Source organism: Tursiops truncatus, chromosome 21 (genome assembly GCF_011762595.2).
Source record: "Tursiops truncatus isolate mTurTru1 chromosome 21, mTurTru1.mat.Y, whole genome shotgun sequence".
Classification (NCBI taxonomy): Eukaryota; Metazoa; Chordata; class Mammalia; order Artiodactyla; family Delphinidae; genus Tursiops; species Tursiops truncatus.
This window is the reverse complement of record NC_047054.1, coordinates 30,362,872-30,390,811: the sequence shown is the minus strand read 5'-3', so window position 1 is coordinate 30,390,811 and position 27,940 is coordinate 30,362,872. Positions and strand designations below refer to the sequence as shown.

At 36.3% G+C, this 27,940-nt stretch overlaps 1 protein-coding gene across 6 annotated transcripts in view; it reads right to left on the bottom strand.

Annotated features, from left to right (window-relative positions):
* LOC101339706 (disintegrin and metalloproteinase domain-containing protein 5-like) overlaps positions 1-27,940 on the bottom strand; it is a 230,572-nt gene that overhangs the window by 187,761 nt on the left and 14,871 nt on the right. For all 6 annotated transcript variants that reach the window (XM_073798647.1, XM_073798649.1, XM_033848743.2 and 3 more), the window contains exons 8-10: positions 16,147-16,218; positions 15,757-15,920; positions 15,273-15,354 (exon numbers count right to left, since the gene is read on the bottom strand). In XM_073798647.1, the coding sequence (XP_073654748.1) occupies positions 15,273-15,354; positions 15,757-15,920; positions 16,147-16,218 (318 nt within the window). The remainder of the gene's footprint in view (positions 1-15,272; positions 15,355-15,756; positions 15,921-16,146; positions 16,219-27,940) is intronic.

The window sequence follows — 27,940 nt, the reverse complement described above, 5'->3', positions numbered from 1 at the left end:
AGCAACAGAAACTAGGGTCCTGCAGCCTGTGGAAAGGAGACCAAAGGGAAACTTAGACAATTACCGTTGTCATTTTTCACAGAACTAGAACAATAAATTTTACATTTATATGGAGACCACAAAAGACCTAATAGCCCAGCAATCTAGGAAACAGAAGAAAAATGGAGCTGGAGGAATCAGCCTCCCCTGTTTCAGACTATTAACAAAAAGCTATAGTAAAGATACTGCTACAAAACCAGAAATATAGATCATGGAACGGGATATAAGTCCACGATAAACCAATGCACCTATGGTCACCTACCTATGACAAAGGCGGCAAAATATACAATGGAGAAAGACAGTCTCTTCATAAGTGTGCTGGAAACTGGACCGCTACATGTAAAAGATGAAATTAAGAACACCCTAACATCATACACAAAATAAAATGGGTTAAAGACCTAATGTAAGGACAAATACTATAAAACTCTTGGAGGAACTCATAAGCATACACACTCTGACACAAATCGCAAGCAAGATCTTTTTTTGATCCACTTCCTGGCGTAATGAAAAATAAAACAAAGTACACATATGGGGAGAGTAAGAAATGGCGGAAGAGTAGACGAGAGATCACCTTCCGCTCCACAATCCCACCAGAAATACATCTAAACGTGTAACACTCCTGCAGTAACACTACTGAGGCTGGCAGAAGTACCTCATACCTCCCAAAAGGCAAGAACCTCCCCACGTACCTTGGTAGGGCAAAAGTAAAAAAGAATCAACAGAGACAAAAGATAGGGACGGCACCTTTAAAACAGTGTGAGGGAGCTGTGAAGGAGGAAAAGTTTCCACACAACTAGGAAGCCCTTCGCGGGCGGAGACCGGCGGGAGCGGAGGGGGGAGCTTCGAAGCCGCGAGGAGTGCACAGCAACGGGTGCGGAGGCAAAGCGGGAGATTCCCGCACAGAGGATCGGTGCCGACCGGCACTCACCAGCCCGAGAGGCTTGTCTGCTCAACCGCCGGGACGGGCGGGGCTGCGAGCTGAGGCTCTGAGGCTAGGTTTTCGGTTTCGGACGGAGCGCAGGGAGAGTACTGGGTTGGCGGCTTGAACATAGCCTGAAGGGGTTAGTGCACCACAGCTAGCCGGGAGGGAGTCCGGGGAAAAGCCTGCACCTGCCGAAGAGGCAGGAGACTTTTCTTCCCTCTTTGTTTCCTGGTGCGTGAGGAGAGGGTAAGAACGCTGCTTAAGGAACTCCAGAACGGGGGCGCGAGCCGCGGCTAAAAGCGCGAACCCCAGAGACGGCGCGAGCCGCTGCTGAAAGCGCGGACCCAGAGACGGGCGAGAGCCGCGGCTGAAAGCGCGGACCCCAGAGACTGGCGCGAGCCGCGGCTGAAAGCGCGGACCCCAGAGACGGGCGCGAGCCGCGGCTGAGGCGCGGACCCCAGAGACGGGCTCGAGCCGCGGCTGAAGGCGCTGACTCTCCAGAGACGGGGCGCAAGCCGCGGCTGGAGCGCGGACCCCAAGGCGGGCGGGAACGTTGGGGCTGCTGCTGCCAGCCACCAAGGGGCCTGTGCGAGCACGCAGGTCGCTCTCCACTCCCCTCTTCCGCGGAGCCTGGGCAGCCCGCCACTGCCGGTTTCCCGGGATCCGGGGACGACTTCCCCGGGAGAGCGCACGGCGGGCCTCGGGCTGGTGGCCGACTTTGCCGCCGCAGGCCCGCCCCGCATTCCGTGCCCCTCCCCTCCCGCCGCCGGCCTCCGTACGCCAGAACCCCCGAATCAGCGGCTCCTTTAACCCGTCCTGTCTGAGCAAAAACAGACGCCCTCCCGACCTACACGCAGAGGAAGGGCCAAATCCAAAGCTGAGCCCCTGGTGAGCTGTGAGAACAAAGAAGAGAAAGGGAAATCTCTCCCAGCAGCCTCAGAAGCAGCGGATTAAAGCTCCACAATCAACTTGATGTACCCTGCATCTGTGGAATACGAATAGACGCCAATCATCCCAAATTAAGGAGGTGGACTTTGGAGCAAATCTATGATTTTTCTCCTATTTCCTCTTTTTGTGAATGTGTATGTGTATGCTTCTGTGTGAGATCTTGTCTGTATAGTCCTTGCTTCCCCATTTGTCCTAGGTTCTATCCGTCCATGTTTTTTTCTTAAAATTTTTTTTCTTAATATTCAATTTTAATTTTAAGAACGTTATTATACTTTACCTTCGTCCTTTTTCTTTCTTTCTTTCCTTCCTTCCTTCCCTCCTTTAGACAACGAATCATCCCAATTGAGGAGGTGGTCTCTGACAGCAAGATTTGATTTTTCCCCCTTTACTCTTTTTTGTGAGGGTGTATGTGTAGCTTCTGTGTAAGACTTTGTCTGTACAGCTTTGCTTCCCACATTTGTCCTAAGGTTCTATCCGTCCCTTTTTTTTTTTTTCTAATTAAGAATTTTTTTAATTCAATAACTTTATTATACTCTATTTTATTTTTACTGCTGATCTTTCTGTTTTCCCTTCTTTTGTTTTTTTCGTTATTTTTGTTTTTTATTATTTTTCTTATTTGCTTTTTTGTCCCTCTTTTTTTTTTTTTATTTTATTCCCTCCTTCCTTCCTTCCTCCCTCCCTCCTTTCGTTCCTTCTTGCCTTCTTTCCTTCCTTGCTTCTTTCTTTCTTCCTTCCTTCCTTCCTTCCTTCCTCCCTCCTTCCCTCCTTTAGACAACGAATCATCCAAATTGAGGAGGTGGTCTCTGACAGCAAGATTTATGATTTTTCCCCTTTACCTCTTTTTGTGAGGTGTATGTGGTACTCTTCTGTGTAAGACTTTGTCTGTACAGCTTTGCTTCCAACATTTGTCCTAAGGTTCTATCCGTCCTTTTTTTTTTTTTCTAATTAAGAATTTTTTAATTCAATAACTTTATTATACTTTATTTTATTTTTACTGTATCTTTTTTCTTTTTGTTTTTCCTTCTTTCCCCCTCCTTCCTTCCTCCCTCCCTCCCTCCCTCCTTTCGTTCCTTCTTGCTTTTTCCTTCTTTGCTTCTTTCTTCTTCTTCCTTCCTTCCTTCCTTCTTCCCTCCTTCCTTCCCTCCTTTCCTTCTTTCTTTCCCATACGTCTACTAATTCCCTCTACTTTTTCTCCCTTTATTCTGAGCCGTGTGGATGAAAGGCTTTGGTGCTCCAGCCAGGAGGCAGGGCTCTGCCTCTGAGGTAGGAAGCCAACTTCAAGACACTGGTTCACAAGAGACCTCCCGCTCCAGATAATATCAAACGGCGAAAATCTCCCAGAGACCCCCATCTTAACACCAGCACCCAGCTTCACTCAACGACCAGCAAGCCACAGTGCTGGACAACCTGTGCCAAACAACTAGCAAAACAGGAACACAACCCCACCCATTAGCAGAGAGGCTGCCTAAAATCATAATAAGGCCACAGACACCCCAAAACACACCACCAGACGTGAACCTGCCCACTAGAGAGACAAGATCCACCTCTTCCCCACAACACAGGCACTAGTCCCCTCCACCAGGAAGCCTACACAACCCACTGAACCAACCTTAGCCACTGGAGACAGACATCAAAAACAGGAGAACTACGAACCTGCAGCCTGCAAAAAGGAGACCCAAACACAGTAAGATAAGCAAAATGAGAAAACAGAAAAACACACAGCAGATAAAGGAGCAAGATAAAAATGCACCAGACCTAACAAATGAAGAGGAAATAGGCAGTCTACCTGAAAAAGAATTCAGAATAATGATAGTAAGGTTGATCCGAAATCTTGGAGATAGAATGGACAATAGAATGGACAAAATGCAAGAATCAGTTAACAAGGACCTAGAAGAACTAAAGATGAAACAAGCAACGATGAACAACACAATAAATGAAATTAAAAATACTCTAGATGGGATCAATAGCAGAATAACTGAGGCAGAAGAACGGATAAGTGACCTGGAAGATAAAATAGTGGAAATAACTACTGCAGAGCAGAATAAAGAAAAAAGAATGAAAAGAACTGAGGACAGTCTCAGAGACCTCTGGGACAACATTAAACGCACCAACATTCGAATTATAGGGGTTCCAGAAGAAGAAGAGAAAAAGAAAGGGACTGAGAAAATATTTGAAGAGATTATAGTTGAAAACTTCCCTAATATGGGAAAGGAAATAGTTAATCAGTCCAGGAAGCACAGAGAGTCCCATACAGGATAAATACAAGGAGAAATACGCCAAGACATATATTTCACAAACTGTCAAAAATTAAATACAAAGAAAACATATTAAAGCAGCAAGGGAAAAACAACAAATAACACATAAGGGAATCCCCATAAGGTTAACAGCTGATCTCTCAGCAGAAACCCTACAAGCCAGAAGGGAGTGGCAGGACATACTGAAAGTGATGAAGGAGAAAAACCTGCAGCCAAGACTACTCTACCCAGCAAGGATCTCATTCAGATTTGATGGAGAAATTAAAACCTTTACAGACAAGCAAAAGCTGAGAGAGTTCAGCACCACCAAACCAGCTTTACAACAAATGCTAAAGGATCTTCTCTAGGCAAGAAACACAAGAGAAGGAAAAGACCTATAATAACGAACCCAAAACAATATAGAAAAATGGAATAGGAACATACATACGATAATTACCTTAATGTAAATGGACTAAATGCTCCCACCAAGACACAGATTAGCTGAATGGATACAAAAACAAGACCCTTACATATGCTGTCTACAAGAGACCCACTTCAGACCTAGAGACACATACAGACTAAAAGTAAGGGGATGGAAAAAGATATTCCATGCAAATGGAAACCAAAAGAAAGCTGGAGTAGCAATTCTCATATCAGACAAAATAGACTTTAAAATAAGGACTATTAAAAGAGACAAAGAAGGACACTACATAATGATCAAGGGATCGATCCAAGAAGAAGATATAACAATTGTAAATATTTATGCACCCAACATAGGAGCACCTCAATACATAAGGCAAATACTAACAGCCATAAAAGGGGAAATCGACAGTAACACATTCATAGTAGGGGACTTAAACACCCCACTTTCACCCATGGACAGATCATCCAAAATGAAAATAAATAAGGAAACACAAGCTTTAAATGATACATTAAACAAGATGGACTAATTGATATTTATAGGACACTCCATCCAAAAACAACAGAATACACATTTTTCTCAAGTGCTCATGGAACATTCTCCAGGATAGATCATATCTTGGGTCACAAATCAAGCCTTGGTAAATTTAAGAAAATTGAAATTGTATCAAGTATCTTTTCTGACCACAACGCCATGAGACTAGATATCAATTACAGGAAAAGATCTGTAAAAAATACAAACACATGGAGGCTAAACAATACACTACTTAATAATGAAGTGATCACTGAAGAAATCAAAGAGGAAATCAAAAAATACCTAGAAACAAATGACAATGGAGACACAACGACCCAAAACTGTGGGATGCAGCAAAAGCAGTTCTAAGGGGGAAGTTTATAGCAATACAAGCCCACCTTAAGAAGCAGGAAACATCTCGAATAAACAACCTAACCTTGCACCTCAAGCAATTAGAGAAAGAAGAACAAAAAAACCCCAAGCTAGCAGAAGGAAAGAAATCATAAAAATCAGATCAGAAATAAATGAAAAAGAAATGAAGGAAACAATAGCAAAGATCAATAAAACTAAAGCTGGTTCTTTGAGAAGATAAACAAAATAGATAAACCACTAGCCAGACTTATCAAGAAAAAAAGGGAGAAGACTCAAATCAATAGAATTAGAAATGAAAAAGGAGAGGTAACAACTGACACTGCAGAAATAAAAGAGATCATGAGAGATTACTACAAGCAACTCTATGCCAATAAAATGGACAATCTGGAAGAAATGGACAAATTCTTAGAAATGCACAACCTGCCAAGACTGAATCAGGAAGAAATAGAAAATATGAACAGACCAATCACAAGCACTGAAATTGAAACTGTGATTAAAAATCTTCCAACAAAGAAAAGCCCAGGACCAGATGGCTTCACAGGCGAATTCTATCAAACATTTAGAGAAGAGCTAACACCTATCCTTCTCAAACTCTTCCAAATATAGCAGAGGGAGGAACACTCCCAAACTCATTCTACGAGGCCACCATCACCTTGATACCAAAACCAGGCAAGGATGTCACAAAGAAAGAAAACTACAGACCAATATCAACTGATGAACATAGATGCAAAAATCCTCAACAAAATACTAGCAAACAGAATCCAACAGCACATTAAAAGGATCATACACCATGATCAAGTGGGGTTTGTTCCAGGAATGCAAGGATTCTTCAATATACGCAAATCAATCAATGTGATAAACCATATTAACAAATTGAAGGAAGAAAACCATATGATCATCTCAATAGATGCAGAGAAAGCTTTTGACAAAATTCAACACCACATTTATGATAAAAACCCTGCAGAAAGTAGGCATAGAGGGAACTTTCCTCAACATAATAAAGGCCATATACGACAAGCCCACAGCAAACATCATCCTCAATGGTGAAAAACTGAAAGCATTTCCACTAAGATCAGGAACAAGACAAGGGTGCCCACTCTCACCACTCTTATTCAACATAGTTTTGGAAGTTTTAGCCACAGCAATCAGAGAAGAGAAGGAAATAAAAGGAATCCAAATCGGAAAAGAAGAAGTAAAGCTGTCACTGTTTGCAGATGACATGATCCTATACATAGAGAATCCTAAAGATGCTACCAGAAAACTACTAGAGCTAATCAATGAATTTGGTAAAGTAGCAGGATACAAAATTAATGCACAGAAATCTCTGGCATTCCTATATACTAATGATGAAAAATCTGAAAGTGAAATCAAGAAAACACTCCCATTTACCATTGCAACAAAAAGAATAAAATATCTAGGAATAAACCTACCTAAGGAGACAAAAGACCTGTATGCAGAAAACTATAAGACACTGATGAAAGAAATTAAAGATGATACAAATAGATGGAGACATATACCATGTTCTTGGATTGGAAGAATCAACATTGTGAAAATGACTCTACTACCCAAAGCAATCTATAGATTCAATGCAATCCCTATCAAACTACCATTGGCATTTTTCACAGAACTAGAACAAAAAATTTCGCAATTTGTATGGAAACACAAAAGACCCCGAATAGCCAAAGCAATCTTGAGAACAAAAAAAGGAACTGGAGGAATCAGGCTCCCTGACTTCAGACTATACTACAAAGCTACAGTTATCAAGACGGTATGGTACTGGCACAAAAACAGAAAGATAGATCAATGGAACAGGATAGAAAGCCCAGAGATAAACCCATGCACATATGGACACCTTATCTTTGATAAAGGTGGCAGGAATGTACAGTGGAAAAAGGACAGCCTCTTCAATAAATGGTGCTGGGAAAACTGGACAGGTACATGTAAAAGAATGAAATTAGAACACTCCCTAACACCATACACAAAAATAAGCTCAAAATGGATTAAAGACCTAAATATAAGGCCAGAAACTATCAAACTATTAGAGGAAAACATAGGCAGAACACTCTATGACATAAATCACAGCAAGATTCTTTCTGACCCACCCCCTAGAGTAATGGAAATAAAAACAAAAATAAACAAATGGGACCTAATGAAACTTCAAAGCTTTTGCACAGCAAAGGAAACCATAAACAAGACCAAAAGACAACCCTCAGAATGGGAGAAAATTTTTGCAAATGAAGCAACTGACAAAGGATTAATCTCCAAAATTTACAAGCAGCTCATGCAGCTCAACAACAAAAAACAAACAACCCAATCCAAAAATGGGCAGAAGACCTAAATAGACATTTCTCCAAAGAAGATATACAGACTGCCAACAAACACATGAAAGAATGCTCAACATCATTAATCATTAGAGAAATGCAAATCAAAACTACAATGAGATATCATCTCACACCAGTCAGAATGGCCATCATCAATAAATCTAGAAACAATAAATGCTGGAGAGGGTGTGGAGAAAAGGGAACCCTCTTGCACTGCTGGTGGGAATGTGAATTGGTTCAGCCACTATGGAGAACAGTATGGAGGTTCCTTAAAAAACTACAAATAGAACTACCATATGACCCAGCAATCCCACTACTGGGCATATACCCTGAGAAAACCGAAATTCAAAAAGAGTCATGTACCAAAATGTTCATCGCAGCTCTATTTACAATAGCCCGGAGATGGAAACAACCTAAGTGCCCATCATCGGATGAATGGATAAAGAAGATGTGGCACATATATACAATGGAATATTACTCAGCCATAAAAAGAAACGAAATTGAGCTATTTGTAATGAGGTGGATAGACCTAGAGTCTGTCATACACAGTGAAGTAAGTCAGAAAGAAAAAGACAAATACAGTATGCTAACACATATATATGGAATTTAAGAAAAAAAAAAAATGTCATGAAGAACCTAGGGGTAAGGCAGGAATAGAGACGCAGACCTCCTAGAGAACGGACTTGAGGTTATGGGGAGGGGCAAGGGTGAGCTGTGACGGGACGAGAGAGAGTCATGGACATATACACACTAACAAACGTAGTAAGGTAGATAGCTAGTGGGAAGCAGCCGCATGGCACAGGGATATTGGCTCGGTGCTCTGTGACAGCCTGGAGGGGTGGGATAGGGAGGGTGGGAGGGAGGGAGACGCAAGAGGGAAGAGATATGGGAACATATGTATATGTATAACTGATTCACTTTGTTATAAAGCAGAAACTAACACACCATTGTAAAGTAATTATACCCCAATAAAGATGTTAAAAAAAAAAAAAAAAAGTACACATATGGGACCTAATTAAACTTAAAAGCTTTTAAACAGCAAAGGAAACCATATACAAAACTAAATGACAATGCACAGAATGAGAGAAAATATTTTCAAATGAAGCAACTGAGAAGGGATTAATCTCCAAAATATACAAACAGCTCAGGCAGCTCAATATCAAAAAAACAAACAACACAATCAAAAAATTGGCAGAAGATCTAAGTAGACAGTTCTCCAAAGAAGATATACAGGCACAACAGGCACATGAGGAGACGCTCAACGTTGCAAATTATTAGAGAAATGCAAATCAAAACTGCAAAGAGGTATCACTTCACACCAGTCAGAATGGCCATCATTAAAAAGTCTACAAACAGTAAATGCAGGAGAGGGTTTGGAGAAAAGGGAACCCTCCTACATTGTTGGCGGGAATACAAATTGGTAAAACCACTAAGGAGAAGAGTATGGAAGTTCCTTAAAAAAAAAAGAGAGAGAGAGCTACCCAGCAATCCCAATCCTAGGTATCTATCCAGAGAAAACCATAATTCGAAAAGATACATGCACTCTGATGTTCATTGCAACACTATTTACAATAGCCAGGACATGGAAACAACCTAAATGTCCACCGACAGAGGAATGGATAAAGAACATTTGGTACGTATATACAACGAAATACTACTCAGCCATAAAAAGGATGAAATAATGCCATTTGTAGTGACATGGATGGACCTAGAGATTGTCATACTAAGTGAAGTAAGTCAGACAGAGAAAGACAAATATCATATGATATCGCTTATATGTGGAATCTAAAAAAATGGTAAAAATTAACTTGTTTATAAAACAGAAAGAGAGTCACAGATGTAGAAAAGAAACTTATGGTTACCAAGCAGGAAACGGGGGTGTGACAAACTGGGAATATGTGCTTGGCATATACACACTACTATATATAGAATATATAACTAATAAGAACCTACTGTATAACACAGGGAACTCTACTCAATACTCTGTAATGACCTATATGGGAATAGAATCTAAAAAAGAGTGGATATATGTATACGTGTAGCTGATTCACATTGCTGTACAGCAGAAACACAAGACAGTAAATCAACTATACTCCAATAAAAATTAATTTTTAAAAAAAGAGAAAGATCTTGAATAACCTAATTCTACTGTTCAAGGAAGTAGAAGAAAGAACAAATCAAGCCCAGAATTAGCAAAAGCAAAACCATAGTAAAGATTAGCACAGAAATAACTGAGATAGAGAATAGGAAATCAATTTTAAAAATTTTAAATTAACAATTTTTTCTTTGAAAAGATAAACAAAATTGACAAAACTTTAGCTAAAGAGAACTCAAGTAAATAAAATTATAAATGCAAGAGGAGAATTACAGCTTATAATACAAAATTACAAGTAATCATAAGAAACTACTATGATCAAACACCAACAAACTGGATAACCCAGAAGAAATGGGTAACTTCTTAGAAACATACAATCTACCAATACTGAATCCTGTATAACTCGAAAATCTGAACAGACCACTAATGAGTTGAATCAGTAAGCAAACGCCCCCCAAAAAAAGAAAAGCCCAGGACCAGACTGTTTCACTGGTTAATTCTACCAAACATTTAATGAATAATTAATGCTAATCCTTCTCAAAATCTTCCAAAAAATTGAAGATGACATAACACCCCCAAACTCATTTTAAGAGTCTATTACTGCCCTAATACCAGAGCCAGATAAGGACACTACAAGGAAAGAAAACTATAGGCCAATATCCTTAATGAATACAAATGCAAAAATTATCAACAAACTACTAGCAAACCAAATTCAAGCATGTTAAAAGGATCATATACCAAGGTCAAGTGGGATGCATCCCAGCAATGCAAAAATGGTTCAACATATAAAAATAAATGAATATGAGGCACCACATGAATAGAATGAAAGAAGAGAATCATATGATCATCTCAACAGATGCCAAAAAAGCATCTGACAAATTTCAACATTCCTTCATGATAAACATTGGGAATAGAAGGAATGTACCTCAACATAATAAAGATCATATACAACAAACCTATGGCTAACATCATACTCAAAGGTGAAAGGTAAATCTTTTCCTCTAAGATAAAGATCAAGACAAGGGTGCCCACTCTCACCATTCTTATTCAACATAGTTAGCCAGAGCAACCAGGAAAGAAAAGGGTATAAAAGGCAACCAAATCAGAAAGGAAGAAGTAAAATTATTTCTGTTTGCTGATGACATAATCTTTTATGGAGAAAATCCTAAAGACTTCACAAAAAAACTATTAGAATAAACAAATTCAATAAAGTTTCACAATACAATACCAACGTACAAACTGATATATTGTGTTTTGATATATTAACAATGAATTAACAGAATATAACGAAATAAATCAATCCCATTTACAACAGCAATAAAACAACAAAATGATTTGCACAAAGAAAACTATAAGACTGTGATGAAAGAAAGTGAAAAAGAGGGAATTATCTGGTGGTCCAGTGGTTAGGACTCTGTGCTTCCACTACAGGGGGCCTGGGTTCGATCCCTGGTCAGGAAACTAAGATCCCATGAGCCGTGAGGGAAAGAAAGAAAGAAAGAAAATAAGGAAGGAAGGAAGGAGAAAGAAAGAAAAGAAAGAAAGAAAGAAAGGAAGGAAGGAAGGAAGGGAAAAGGACACAAATAAATGGAAAGATATCCCACGGACTGGAAAAATTAATATTGTTAAAATATGCATATTACCCAAAGCCATCTATAGATTCAATGCAATCCCTCTCAAAATTCTAATGACATTTTTTCATAAAAATACAGAAAACAATCTTAAAATTTGTATGAAACCACAAAAGACTCCAAGTGGCCAAAGCAATCCTGAGAAAGAAAAACAAAGCTGGAAGCATCGCAGTTCCTGTTTTCAACCTATATTAAAAGGCTATAGTAATCAAAAAGTATGGTCCTGGCATAAAAGCAAGTGTCGGGAAAACTGGATATTCACACGTAAATAATGAACTGGACCCTTGTATTACACTATTCACAAAAATTAACTCAACATGGGCTAAACACCTATAGGTAAGAAGTGAAATCATAAAATTCTTGGAAGAAAACAGTGAAAAATCTTCTTGACATTGGTCTTGGCAATGATTTTATAACTATGACATCAAAACCACAAACAAAGGCAAAAATAAACAAGTGGGACTACAGCAATATAAGGCTTCTGCACAGCAAAAGAACTGATCAAAATGAAAAGGCAACTACAGAATGGGAGAAAATATTTACAAACTATATATATGATAAGAGGTTAATATCCAAAGTATATTAAGAAGTCATATAACTCACTAGCAAGAACTAAATTATCTTATTAAGAAATGGTCAGAGGACCTATTTCTCCAAAGAGGATATTCAAGTGGCCAACAGGTACATGAAAAGATGCTCAACATCACTAATCATCAGAGAAATGCAAATCAAAACCACAAGTGAGATCACCTCACACCTGTTAGAATGGCTATCATCAAAAAGATAAGAGATAACAAATGCTGGCAAGGATGTGGAGAGACTGGAACCCATGTGCACTGTTGGTGGGAATGTAAATCAGTACAACCACTATAGAAAACAGTGTGGAGTTTCCTGAAAAAAATTAAATATAGAACTATCATATGAATCAGCAATTCCACTTCTAAGTATATATCTGAGGAAATGAAATCACTGTCTCAAATAGGTCTTTGCACCCCATGTTCACTGCAGATTATTCACAACAGCCAAGATATGGAAACAACCTAAGTGTCCACTGACTAATGAGCAGATAATTTGTGAGATGTGTGTGTTTAATAATCATGTATATATGAATATTATTCAGTCATAAAAAAAAGAAGGAAATCCTGTCATTTGACACAACATGGATGAAGTCAGAGGGCATTACTCTAAGTGAAATAAGTCAGACAGAGAAAGACAAATACTACATGATCTCAGTAGGTGGAATCTAAAACAACCGAACTCATAGAAACAGAGAACAGATTGGTGGTTGCCAGGGCGAGAGTTGGGGGTGGGAATGAGTGAAAGTGGTCAAATGGTACAAATTTCTAACCTGGGGATACAATGTAACTATAGTTAACAATACTGTATTGAATATTTGAAAGCTGCTAAAAGAGTAGGTCTTAAAGTGTCTCAACACACACACAAATGGTAACCATGTGAGATGACGGATTATCAAATATATACATATATATATAACCTTATTGTGGCAATCATTCTGCAATATATACATATATCAAATCATTACACTGTACACCTTAAACTTACACAATGTTATATATCAGTTGTATCTCAGTAAAACTGGAAAAAAGAGTGGGTCTTGTAAAAAATGATAAACAGAAACCTCAATTAGAGTCGGGCTACCAGAAGGGGAACTCTCACAGCCTGGAGGATAGCAGAACCCAACAGGAAAAAGAAAGACTTCTCTTCTCCTTTCCTGGCAAGGACTCAGCCAATAAAAAGCCATGGACACTTTGTTTACTATAGCTCCCTTCAACTTTCTTTTTCCCCTTTATAAAAGTGTTGTTTCCCTTGCCATGAGAGGATCTGCACCTGGCTAAACATGGTTGCAGACCCCAAATCATAATTCTCTGCTGATTCTGAGTAAACCCATCATTTCTGGAGAAATCTGGCAGTCTATTTGTTTTAGATCAACAATCTCATAATGTAAGTTCAGCAAGGTTACTGGATATTTACAAAAATATATAAAAACTGGCCATATACTGATATACACTAGCAGTGAGAAACTGGAAGATGAACTTAAATGATCAAGACCAGTTGCAATAGCATCAGAGCATATAAAATACCTAAGAATAATTTTAGCAGTATATGTATTAAACCTCCACAGAGAATTTTTAAAAGACCTGAATTAACGGAGAGATAAATCATGTTGGTGGACTGGAAGATCCAACATTATTAAGATATCAATTCTCCCCTAATTGATTCATAAATTACACACCATCCCAATCAAAACCTAAGTAAGCTTTTGTGTATGTGTAGAACTAGACAACCTGATTCTAAAATCTATAAGAAAATGCAAAGTTATATATAGACATACATAGTATTGACAAAGCACAAAGTTGGATAGCTTTAACTACCTGATTTCAAAATATTTAACAAAGCTACCATATTCAAGGAATTGATTCTTAACCTAAAAAGAAAATTTTACAATATTATGATTGGTGTCTATCATTTTAAAATTTAATCTTCATACTCTTTGTTGTTGGAATAAACAAAAAATGTATTTTTATATTGATAGTTGTATTTTAATTTTATACTGGCTTTTTATATATTTTTCCTTTACAAATTTTTATTACAAAAATTCCAATCAAACTTAAAGTCTGAAGAATGGCACCAGGAAAACACATACTAACCACTTATATTCAATAATTCCTATCATCTGCTTTATTTTCTTCACACACACATGATCTAAACATTAGTTCTCAGCAAAGAAACATTGTTTTCAGGAGGATTCACAATAGTGACAAAGACCTGGACAATTGCTGACAGTCTTTCCTGAGGCTTTGGCTGAAAGAGGACCAACAGCAAGGACTGAGAATAAAACAAATTCCTAGGGAATATCTGATTCTTCTTTAGCCATGGTGACAAATAACCCCTAGAAATGGTTTTAGATTTATCTAATCAATCAATATGTCTTTTATACTAATGGTAGCAAGTACACACCAGTACAGATTTTAATTCTGTCTAATCTATCAATGACAATTTGAATCACTGTACATGCTACTAAAAGTCAACTAAATATACAAATGGGTCAGTATAAAAATCATAGTGTAGCCTTATTTTTCTGAAACACTGTCAAGTTCGCTCCCCTTGCTACATTTTATATAGCTTGTTGTAAAAAGAACATAACTGTAGAAAAAGGTCATTCCCACTTTCCAGAAAACAGTAGATTATGAATATTTGATGGCTGTTCCTTCCTACAACAGTCTGCTCCTCACAAACATAATAAAGAATTGAATGCAATAATAAAAGTTACCTTGAAACAATAATACAATGAACGTCACTTAACAAAAAGTACATGAATGTATACCAATTATTAATTTTGAGGAAAATACTGATTTTATTTTTTTGATATTTATTTTTTATTTGATATTTATTTAATATTTTGATATTTATTTTTATTTATTTTTATTTATTTTGAGGAAAATGTTTAATAATTAAAATCACACTGATTATATAATAACTACTGATGCAAGCATACCACTGCTCAAAACAATTAAACAGACTTACAAAGGCCAAATGTTTTTTAAAACAATATGAAATTATGATCAGTTGACTTTAAAAATATTCTGATTTTTAAAACAAATATATACAGTTTAATTTTTATACTCTTAATTAGTAATAAAAATACTATTAAAGGAAGAATAAACTAAGTAATATATATATATTCTTGCTTTAAAATATTTAGGAAATTTTGAAACATGAAAATAATGAGAGCAAATTTGATAGTAATTACATACCAAAGCAACTCCTCCAGCAAAATTCTTATCACATATTTTTGCAGGATGTGTGGCTCCTATAAAAGTAGGACTTTTCTGGAAGCTAAAAAAATAACAATTTTCCTCATAATTACATTTCAGTGGTATTATTAATGATAATCAGATCAGACACAAGAATGTAGAGATAATAGGTAGTAAAAGTTTACTAGCCAAGAGACATCAAAAAATTGTATCACTCATAATTAACCTCCTTTAGTTATTTCAAAACTTTTATGTAATTTTACTTCTTTCAGGTAATTTTATGTCATTTGATAAAAGATTTTAAGTCTTACCTCACATTAGCTACTTGAGGACAAAGAGGTTAACCTACATTTTCTTCCCATCCCATGGTGTCTACCAAATTTACAGAACTCAGTATACATTAAGTAAATGCTTGTTTTTCATAATTAACATATAAAATCACTTTGGGTTATTTCTTTATACAAATATGAAATACTATACTCACGCAAATAAGTATGCAGTATGATGAGGTTGGGAGAGAAATTCGGTTTTCCATTCTAAAAATTTATATAATATATGATTAGGATGTCTTGCAGTAGAAATTTTGTTTTTGTTTGACCAAATCTCTATGGAAGATATTCTAACAGTCAGTTTTAACTGGGTAAGCATCTAAATGGAGAAAATAAATAAAATTTTAAAAATAAATTTGAACATTATATTAAATTTTTGTAAAGGTATATTTAAGACATTTAATTCAATATTTTAAAAATTTTTTTTTAATTCAATATTTTGAATGTGGAAACTCTTCAACAGCACAGCAAAATACTATATATATCAATACATATTACCTATACTCTTACAGAATATATTTAAAAAGTAGTTTTAAAATACTTACAGTGTTAACAAAGCCAATGATCTGAATAACCTTCTGTGTTACAATTTTTACATCAGAGCCCATGTAATCAAACTGAAAAAGATAAATTATTATTAAAAAATAGTGGATACCATTAATATACCACACAGCCTTTATATCTATAATATGCTATATACTAAACTAGCCAGAGGGCTACATTCCAACTGAAATCCAGGAAATGCATATTTACATTTGTATGTGTAAATGTATAAATAATAATTTATTTAAATAAATTAATTAAATGTATAACTTTATCTATATGAGATAAATAAAAATATTTGATAACATTTAAAATATTTAAATGTTTAATGCACTTGTAGCATTATTTATAAAAATGGAATCATAAATTTTTTAAATGTTATTTCAAAATATACTTATTTCTAAAATAATACATATAATCACAAACCAAAAAATATATGCATAAAGAGGGAAAAATCTTTAATAAAAGGTTCACTGTTGAAGTGATCATGGATACTGTGTTAGGTTACATCCTCTGATATCACCACGTTAACTCATGTTACTCATGCTTCTTAATTCCAATAAGCTCTTTCTATTTCTAACTGCTTAAAAATGCCAGGACAATATTAAAAAACAATGGTGATATCAGGAATGTGAGCTTTGCTCCTGAGTTTTCACTGGAAAATCTCAAATATTTCACCATTAAGTGGTGTTCAGTTTAAGATGAGTATTCTAGATCATGTTGAGAAACACCTACTTATAAATCTTCCTACTTATAAAACTTTTGTTAAAAATGAAGTTGAATTTTTATCCAAAGCCTTTTTGAAGCATACCCAAAATGATAATGACTTTTGTCTTCTGACCTACTGATGGAATACATTTCATTAATACTTTACTTAATATTAAACCATCATTATACTGTTTGATCAAAACATTACATTCTATGAATATACTATCAAAATTAATATAATATTTTGTTTAGAAGTTTGTAGATTTCAGAACGATGGGCCTGTTGGTCATATGTGCATGCATGCATCCTTTGTCATAACTGAGCAAATGAGTGTTGCTTACTAAATATTAAAGCACTACCTAAAATTAAGTTGCTTGTTTTTTTCTACATCCTAGAATTGTATTAGCTTATGAATTATATCTTCCTGAAACATTTTTTAAAACTCTCCTTTAAAACTATCTATACCTAACACTGACAACTGACCCATTCAAATTCTTTTTATTTCCAGTTTTTTGAAATATAATTGACATATAAGATTGCGTTAACTTTAAAGTGTACAATGAGATGATTTCATTTAAATTCTTATCTCCAATGGAGAAATCATGAAATTTGCATTTGTTTGTTTGTTTTAATCTCCCCCAAGGACACAGTTACACCATCTTAACCCTTTTCACACCATAACTTGTTTTCTTCCTTTTTGCTTAATTACACTTTCTACCTACTTATTTGCCTTTTCAACAGTTTGTGAATTTACTTATCCATTTTAATGTTTCCGTTTATCATCAACTTAACAAATATCAAGTATTTTTCCTTATTTTTCTAATATCAACTTATTTGAAGAATATGAATTTCCTCTCTGCTTAGTTTTTATACTATCCTCTGCAACAGGTATTATCTGTATTTACCAATATTCAGTTCTCTTCTAACTCAGGAACCCTTCTTTTAAAGGTAGGCATGGGCAGGTGATTCACTTTGGCCAATGCAATGAGGGCAAAAGTGATGCATGCCATTCCTGAGAAGTATTTCCTTATTGTAGCTCACGTCTCTCTGGTCTGCACTTCTATCGGTTTGGCAATTGGAAAAGAAACTATCAATCTAGAAGTGCCAAAAAAGCTAAGCATTCTCTAGTGCTGAGCCAACACATGGAAGACTGCTGCCCTGGAGAGTCAGCCAGGAGCATGGTTGGCATTGATTGAATCAATGAAACTTAAACTGTGTTTCGCCACTAAGATTTGGGGAGTGTTTCTTATGAGAGCATACCCTAGCCTCTTCTGATTAATACACATCCACCTAATTTTTAAAACACTATATACAATTCATTAATTTCTAAATAGCTAAAGACTATAGTTTTCCTTTTCTGCCTTGAAAAATTACTCATAATTGTATTTAATTTTTTAATTTTATTATTTTTGCCTTATCTCTTTTTATTCTTTTTTTTAATATACTGTGATAAAGCTCTGGCAAAATGTTTTTTTTTAAATAAATTTATTTATTTTCTTTTTGGCTGCGTTGGGTCTTCGCTGCTGTGCATGGGCTTTCTCTGGTTGCGGCGAGCAGGGGCTACTCTTTGTTGCGGTGTGTGGGCTTCTCATTGCAGTGGCCTCTCTTGTTGTGGAGCACAGGCTCTAGGTGCACGGGCTTCAGTAGTTGTGGCACGTGGGCTCAATAGGTGTGGCTTGCAGGCTCTAGAGCGCAGGCTTGGTAGTTGTGGCACACGTGCTTAGTTGCTCTGCGGTATGTGGGATCTTCCCGGGTCAGGGCTCAAACCCATGTCCCCTGCATTGGCAGGTGGATTCTTAACCACTGCGCCACTAGGGAAGCCCCTGGCAAATTGGTTTCTGCTTTTACAAAACTATTGGTGTTTTCCTTGTGACCTATAGATGACTACATTTGCATGTATTTTCTATATATATCTATAGACATTTGAATGTATGTGGTACCCATTCATAAGATACAAAGGTCAATAAGTGTTTAGTAAAACAAGCTGATAAATAATTTGATCTTTATATGTTAACACTTATTTTCTATCTGTTAAAGGCTAACAGAAATGATTGAATGTACTCCAGTATAGTTTTGGTTTCTGTTAAATTCTTCTGATCACTTCCAAAGGTTTTCTTTTTATACTTTCAACATAATTCACTTAGCACTAAATGCTTATTATTAGAAATTCATCTTTAACTTGAACTGTAACATTCAATATAAAATACTTCTTTAATTCTTCTATCTACATTTTTTTTACCCTGAACTTTACCTATTAGTAATATCATCCTGATTTTCTTTTTTGTTTTGTTTTGTTTTTTTTGCGGTATGCGGGCCTCTCACTGTTGTGGCCCCTCCCGTTGTGGAGCACAGGCTCCAGACGCGCAGGCTCAGCGGCCATGGCTCACGGGCCCAGCCACTCCGCGGCATGTGGGATCTTCCCGGACCAGGGCACGAACCCACGTCCCCTGCATCGGCAGGCGGACTCTCAACCACTGTGCCACCAGGGAAGCCCCTGATTTTCTTTTTTTATGGTAAATCTTGCACATTTTTGCTGGTCTTTTAAGAAACGTTTTATACCTAACAGTGTCATTTTATGTTAAGCTGTGTCATAAATGTCATCTAATTTGAGATCCTTTGCACATTTTAATGGGAATATTTAATCCATTCCATTATTGTAATCAATGAAGCTGACTTACAGTTTTCTATTTTTCCTATTCATGTCTTCATGGTATTTCCTTTTGATTTTTGCTATGTTATAAGAGAACATTTGGAGAGGGGAGGTTCTATATTTCAAGGTTATATCTTCAGGATTTTATATTCAGATATGTTTAAACATTGTGCAACAAGTTTCTCCATTTTTATCAACTGGACTCACCTATATAAAAAGGCCTTAACCCCTTATGAGGTGAAAATCAAAAAATTTGAGGATTCATCAGGGTTCAACTCTTTTTTCCAAAATGCATATTAACTCTTACTAGGACGAGGCTGAATATGGTTATATAAATAAGGCACTACTACATCCTGCCAACTGACTGAATGCATACACTGCCTTTCTCTTTCTTTCTGACTTAGTGATAAAGTTGGTATATATAATTGTTTTGAAGTGTGTGTTTTTTAGTGCTACCCAACTCTTAAATTTTTAGATCAAATTTATTGAGGTATAATATATATACAATTAAATTCCCCCATTTTAAGGATTCATTAATTTTGAAAAATAGCACTTACTTTATATTCTGAAAAAATTCAACCTTCAGAAAATATAAAATTCAAAGACATGGAAAACCACCAAACCAAAATGCCAGACAGAAATACAAGAAAAAAGAAACAATGGAGATACAGAGCAGCCAGAAAACAAAAGCAGCATTATGAAGACCTCATTTATCAATAATCTCCCTAAATGTAAATGGACTGAATTTACCAACCAAAAGACACAGAGTGGCTGAATGGATTAAGAAACAAGACCCAATAATATGCTGCTTCCAGAAGATACATCTTAGCTCTGAAGACAAACACAGGCTCAAAGTGAAGGGATGGAAGAGGACACTCCAATGGCAACCAAAAGAAAATGAGTGTAGCCATACACATAACAGACAAAATAGACTTCAAACCAAAAAGAGTAACAAGAGACAAAAATGGACAGTATATAATGATAAAAGGAACAATTCATCAAGAACACATAACAGTTATTTAATATGTATGTACCAAACATAGGAGAACCAAAATATATAAAGCAATTATTAACAGACCTAAAGGAAACAGTGGCCTTAAATGAAACATTAGACAAGATGGATTTGATAGATTTGTACAGAACATTCCATCTAAATGCATCAGAATACACATTCTTCTCAAGTGCACATGGAACTTTCTCAAGGACAGACCGTATGTTGAGAAACAAAACAAGTCTCAATAAATGTAAGAAAATTAAAATCATATCAAGCATCTATCCCAACCACAATGTTATGAAACAAGAAATCAACTACAAGAAGAAAGCTCTGAAAATCACAAATGTGTGTAGACTAAACACCATTCTTTGAACAACTATTGGATCAAAGAAAAAATCAAAGGAGAAGTCAAAAATTACCTGAAGACAAATGAAAATGCCACATATCAAAATCTGTGGGATGCGGTACTAAAAGGAAAGTTTATATCAACACCAGATTACCTCAAGAAATTAAGAAAAATCTCAAAGAACCAACCTAACGCATATCTAAAGTAACTAGAAAAAGAAGAAAAAGTGAAGCAAAAAGTCAGTAGACAAAAAAGGAATTAATAAAGATCAGAGCAAAAATAAATGAAAGAGACTAATAAAACAATAGAGAAGATAGATGAAACTAAGAGCTGGTTCTTGGAAAAAAGAAAAACCTTTAGCTAGACTAAGAAAAAAGAGAGAAACTCAGAGAAAATCAGAAACAAAAGAAGAGAAGTTACAACAGATACCTTAGAAATACAAGGATTATGAGAGAATACAATGAACTGCTATATGCCAAGAACTTTAACAACATACAAGTGGATAAATTCTCAGAATTATACAACATTTCAAGACTGAACCATGAAGAAATAGAAAATCTGAATAAACTAATCACTAGTAAGGAGATTGAATCAGTAACTTTAAAAATCTCCCAAAAAACAAAAGTCCATGGTGAAATGGCCACATAGGTGAATTCTACCAGTCAAAGAAGCTTTAGTATCAATCTTTTCAAACTGTTCCCAAAAAATTAAGGAGGAAGAAATGCTTCTTAACTTATTTTACAAGGCCAACCTTACCCTTTTACCAAAATTAGAGAAGTACAACACACAAAAAAGTACATTAAAGCCTAATATCTCTGATGAACATAGATGCAAAAATCCTCAACAAAACATTAGTAAACCAAATACAACAATACGTTAAAAGGATCATACACCATGATTAAGTGAGATTTATTCCAGGGACACAAAAATGGTTCAACATCCAGAAACCAGTTAGCATGATACACCACATTAACAAACTGAAGAATAAAAACCATATGATCATTTCGATAGATGCAGAAAAAGCTTCTGACAACATTTAACATCCGTATGATAAAAACTATCAGTAAAATGTATATAATAAAGGCCGTATATGACAAACCCACAGCAAACACTATATTCAATGCTGAAGAATAGAATGCTATCCCTCCAGGATCGAGAACAAGACAAAGATGCCCACTATCACACTCTTATTCCACACAGTTTGTGGAAGAGCAATCAGGCAAGAAAAAGAAATAAAAGGCATCCAAATCAGAAAGAAGAAGTAAAACTGACCTATTTGCAGATGGCATAGTTTTACATATAGAAAATCTGAAAGACCCCACCAAAACCTGTTATAACTATTCAATAAAGTTGCAAGGTACACAATCATTATACAGGAATCTATAGTCTTTCTATGCAGTAACAATGAACTAGCAGAAAGAGAAATTAAGAAAACAGCCACATTTACTTACTTAAAAAAAAGAGAAGATACAGATTTGAAAGGCTCCCATGGCCCTCATGGAGTATGATGGATGGATGAGTCCAGCAGTCTCAATGAGTTACTCATCAGGAAAAGGAAGCCTCTCCTCCCAGATTCTTGTGTGCACTGGGACTGAGAGAAAAAGCGGTGACTTCATAAGAGCCTGAGCAAGACCTACCTGCTGGTCTTGGAGCATTTCCTGGGGAGGTGGGGGATGGCTTTGGCTCACTTCAGTGACATGGACACTGGTGAGAGAGGTACCTGGGAGTACTCATTGGGGTGAGCTCTCCTGGAAGCGGCCATTTGACAGCAAGACCTGGCCCCACCCAATGGCCTGTAGGCTCAAGTGCTGGGATGCCTCAGGCCCAACAACCAACAGAGCAGAAACACAGCCCACCCATCAGCAAACAGGCTTCCTAAAGTAGTGTTGAGCCCAAAGCTGCTCTAAACACACCCCTTGACATGTCCATGCCCACCAGAGGGAAAAGACCCAGCTCCACACACCTGCAGGCAGGAACCAGGCCCTCCCACAAGGAAGCCTGCACAAGCCTCTTAGAACAGCCTCACCCACCAGGGAGTAGACCCCAGAAGGAAGCGGAACTACAATCCTGTAGGCTCTGGAACAGAGACCACAAACACATAAAGTCAGACAAAATGGGATGGCAGAGGAATATGTTCCAGACAAAGGAACAAGATAAAACCCCAGAAAAACAACTAAGTGAAGTGGAGATAGGCAATCTACCTGAAAAAATAATTCAGAGTAATGATAGTAAAGATGATACAAGATTTCAAAAAAGAATGGAGGCACAGAATGAGAAGATACAAGAAATGTTTAAGAAAGATCAAGAAGATCTAAAGAAGAGAGTTGAACAATACAATAATTGAAAAGAAAAATACACTAGAAGGAATCAATAGCAAGATAAAAGACGCAGAAGAACAGATAAGTGAGCTGGAAGACAGAATGGTGGAAATCACTGCCACAAAACAGAATAAAGAAAAAAAGAATGAAAAGAAATGAGGACAGTCTAAGAGACCTCTGGGACAACATTAAACAAACCAGCATTCGCATTATAGGGGTCCCAGAAGGAGAAAAGAGAGAAAGGTCCTGAGAAAATATTCAAAGAGATAAGAGCCAAAAACTTCCCTAATATGGAAAAGAAGTCACCCAAGTCCAGGAAGGGCAGAGCGTCCCATACAGGACAAAACCAAGGAGGAACATGCTGAGACACATATTAATCAAACTGACAAAAATTAAAGACAAAGAGAAAATCTTAAAAGCAGCAAAGGAAAAGCAACAAAAAACATACAAAGGAATCACCATAAAATTATCAACTGATTTTTCAGCAGAAACTCTGCAGGCCAGAAGGGCATAGCACAATGTATTTAAAGTGATGAAAGGGAAAAACCTATAACCAAGAATACTCTACCCAGCAAGGCTCTCATTCAGACTTGACAGAGAAATCAACAGCTTTACAGACAAGCAAAAGAATTCAGCACCACCAAACCAGTTTTACAACAAATGCTAAAGGAAAAACTCTAGGCGGAAAAGAAAAGGCAACAACTAGAAAAAAGAAAACAAATGGGAAAGCTCACCTGTAAAGGCAAACATGTAGCATAGTCAAGATATCATCCACACAAAAATATGATATCCAAACAAGCAATCATGAGAAGAGGAGAATACAAATTCAGGATATTGGAAATGCATTTGAAATTAAGTCAACCAACTTAAAACAAACTTTTATATATATAGACCACTGTATCAAAACCTCATGGAAACCATAAACCAAAAAACTACATTAGATATACACACAAAAAATAAAAAGGAATCCAAACACAACACTAAACATAGTCATCAAATCACAAGAAAAGAGAACAAAACAGAAAAGGAAGAAAAACAGCTTACAAAAAAATCCAAAACAATTTTTAAAATGGCAATAAAAACATACATATTGGTAATTATCTTAAATGTAAATGAATTAAATGCTCCAACCAAAAGACATAGACTGGCTGAACAGATACAAAAACAAGACCCATGTATATGCTGTTTACAAGAGACTCACTTCAGATCTAGAAACCTGTACAGAATGAAAGTGAGGGGATGGAGAAAGGTACTCCGTGCAGATGGAAATCAAAAGGAAGCTGCAATAGCAATACTCATATCAGACAAAATAGACTTTAAAATAAAGACTGTTACAGGAGACAAAGAGGGACACTACATAATGATCAAGGGATCAATCCAAGAGAAAGATATAACAATTGTACATATATATATGTGCACACAACACAGGAGCACCTCAATATATAAGGCAAATGTTAAAAGATATAAAAGGAGAAATTGATAGTAACACAATAATAGTGGGGGACTTTAACACCCCAGTTACATCAATGGAGAGATCATCCAGACACAAAAATAAATGAGGAAACACAGCCCTTAAGTGACACATTAGATCAGGTGGACTTAATTGATATCTATACAGTGTTCCATCGAAAAGCAGCAAATACACATTCTTCTCAAGTGCACATGGAACATTCTTGAGGACAGGTCACATCTTGGGCCATAAGGCAAGCCTCAGTAAATTTAAGAAAACTGAAATCATATCAAACATCTTTTCTGAATACAACACTATGAGATTAGAAATCAACTACAAGAAAAAAACTGCAAAAACCACAAACACGTGGAGGCTAAACAATATGTTACTAGACAACCAATGGTTCGTTGAAGAAATCAAAGATGAAATCAAAAAATACCTAGAGACAAATGAAAACGAAAACACGATGATCCAAAACCTATGGGACAGAGCAAAAGCAGTTCTAAGAGACATATTTATAGCAATACTATCTTCCCTCAGGGAACAAGAAAAATCTCAAATAAACAACCTAACTTTATACCTAAAGCAACTAGAGAAAGAAGAACAAACAAAACCCAAAGTTAATAGGAGGAAAGAAATCACAAAGATCAAGGCAGAAATAAATGAAATAGAAACAAAGAAAACAATAAAAGATCAATGAAATTAAAAGCTGGTTCTTTGAAAAGATAAACAAAATTGATAAAGCTTTAGCCATACTCATGAGGAAAAAAAGGAGAGGGCTCAAATCAATAAAATTAGAAATGAAAAAGGAGAAGTTACAAATGACAACACAGAAATACAAAGGATCATAACAGACTACTAAAAGAAAGTATATATCACTATAATGGACAAGGTACCACCTTCTAAGACTGAAGCAGGAAGAAATAGAAAACATGAACAGACCAATCACAAGTACCAAAATTGAAACTGTAATTTAAAAACTCCCAACAGACAAAAGTCCAGGACTAGATGGCTTCACAGGAGAATTCTATCAAACATTTAGAGAAGAGTTAACACCTATCCTTCTGAAAATATTCCCAAAAAATTGCAAAGGGATGAACACTCTGAAACTCATTCCATGAGGCCATCATCACCAAAATCAGACAAAGATACCACAAAAAAAGAAAATTACAGGCCAATATCACTGATGAACATAGATGCAAAAATCCTCAACAAAACACTAGCAAACCAAATCCAACAATACATTAAAAAGATCATACACCATGGTCAAGTGGGATTTATCTCGGGGATGTAAGGATTCTTCAATATCCACAAATCAACGTTATACACCACATCAACAAAGTGAAAATAAAAAACATATGATCATCTCAATAGAGGCAGAGAAAGCTTTTGACAAAATTCAACACCAATTTATGATCAAAAACCCTCCAGAAAGTGGGCATAGAGGGAACATACCTCAACATAATAAAGGCCATATATGACAGATCCACAGCAAACACAATTCTCAACAGTGAAAAACTGAAAGCATTTCCTTTAAGACCAGGAACAAGGCAAGGATGTCCACTCTTGCCATTTATATTCAACATAGTTGCTAGCCATGGGAATCAGAGAAGAAAAAGAAACGAAAAGGAATCATAACTGGAAAAGAAGAAGTAAAACTGTCACTGTTTCCAGATGACATGATACTATACATAGAATATCCTAATGATGCTAACAGAATACTAATACAGCTCATCAATGAATGTGGTAAAGTTGCAGGATAAAAAACTAATACACAGAAATCTACTGCATTTCCATACACTAATAACAAAAGATCGGAAAGAGAAGCTAAGGAAACAATCCCATTTACCATCTCATTAAAAAGAAAATACCTAGGTATAAAACTACCTAAAAAGGCAAAAGACCTGTAGTCTGAAAACTATAAGATGCTGAAGAAAGAAATCAAAGATGACACGAACAGATGGAATCATATACCATGTTCTTGGATTGGAAGAATCAATATTGTCAAAATGACTATATTACCCAAGGCAATCTACATATTTAATGCAATCTCTATCAAATTACCAATGGCATTTTCGGCATATCTAGAACAAAAAATCTTAAAATGTGTATGGAAACACAAAAAACCCTGAATAGTCAAATCAATACTGAGAAACAAAAATGGAGCTAGAGGAATCAGGCACCCTGACTTCATACTATGCTACAAAGCTATACTAATCAAAAGAGTATGGTACTGGCACAAAAATAGAAACATTGATCAATGGAACAGGATAGGAAGCCCAGAAATAAACCCACACACCTATGGTCAATTAATTTACAACAAAGAAGGCAAGAATACACAACGGAGAAAAGACAGCCTCTTCAATAAGTGGTGCTGGGAAACGTGGACAGCCACGTGTAAAAGAATGAAATAAGAACACTCTCTAACACCATACAGCAAAATAAACTCAAAATGGATTAAAGACCTAAAATGTAAGAGGAAAACACAGGCAGAACACTCTTTGACATAAATGGCAGCAAGATCTTTTTTGATCCACTTCCTAGAGTAATGAAAATAAAAACAAAAATAAACAACTGGGACCTAATTAAACTTAAAAGCTTTTGTGTAGCAAAGGAAACTATCAACAAAATGAAGACAGCCCACAGAATGGGAGGGAATTTTTGCAAATGATGTGACCGACAAGAGATTAATCTCCAAAATATACAAACACTTCACACAGCTCAATATCAAAACAATAAACAACATAATCAAAAATGGGCAGAAGATCTAAATAGACATTTCTCCAAAGAAGACATACAGATGGCCAAAAGGTACATGAAAAGATGGTCAACATCGCTAATTATTAGAGAAATGTAAATCAAAACTACAATGAGGTATCACCTCACACTGGTCAGAATGGCCATCATCAAAAGGTCTACAAACAATAAATGCTGAAGAGGGTGTAGAGAAAAGGGAACCCTCCTACATCGCTGGTGGGAATGTAAATTGGTGCAGCCACTATGGAGAACATATGGAGGTTCCTTAAAAAACTAAAAAGAGAGCTAACATATGATCCAGCAATCCCACTCCTGGGCGTATATATCCAGAGAAAACCATAATTCAAAAAGATACATGCACCACAATGTTCACTGCAGCACTATTTACAATTGTCAAGACATGGAAGCAACCTAAATGTCCATCAACAGATAAATGGATAAAGATGATGTGGTACATATATACAATGCAATATTACTCAGCCATAAAGAGAATGAAATAATGCCCTTTGCAGCAACATGGATAGACGAAGAAATTGTTATTCTAAGTGAAGTCAGACAGAGAAACACAAATAT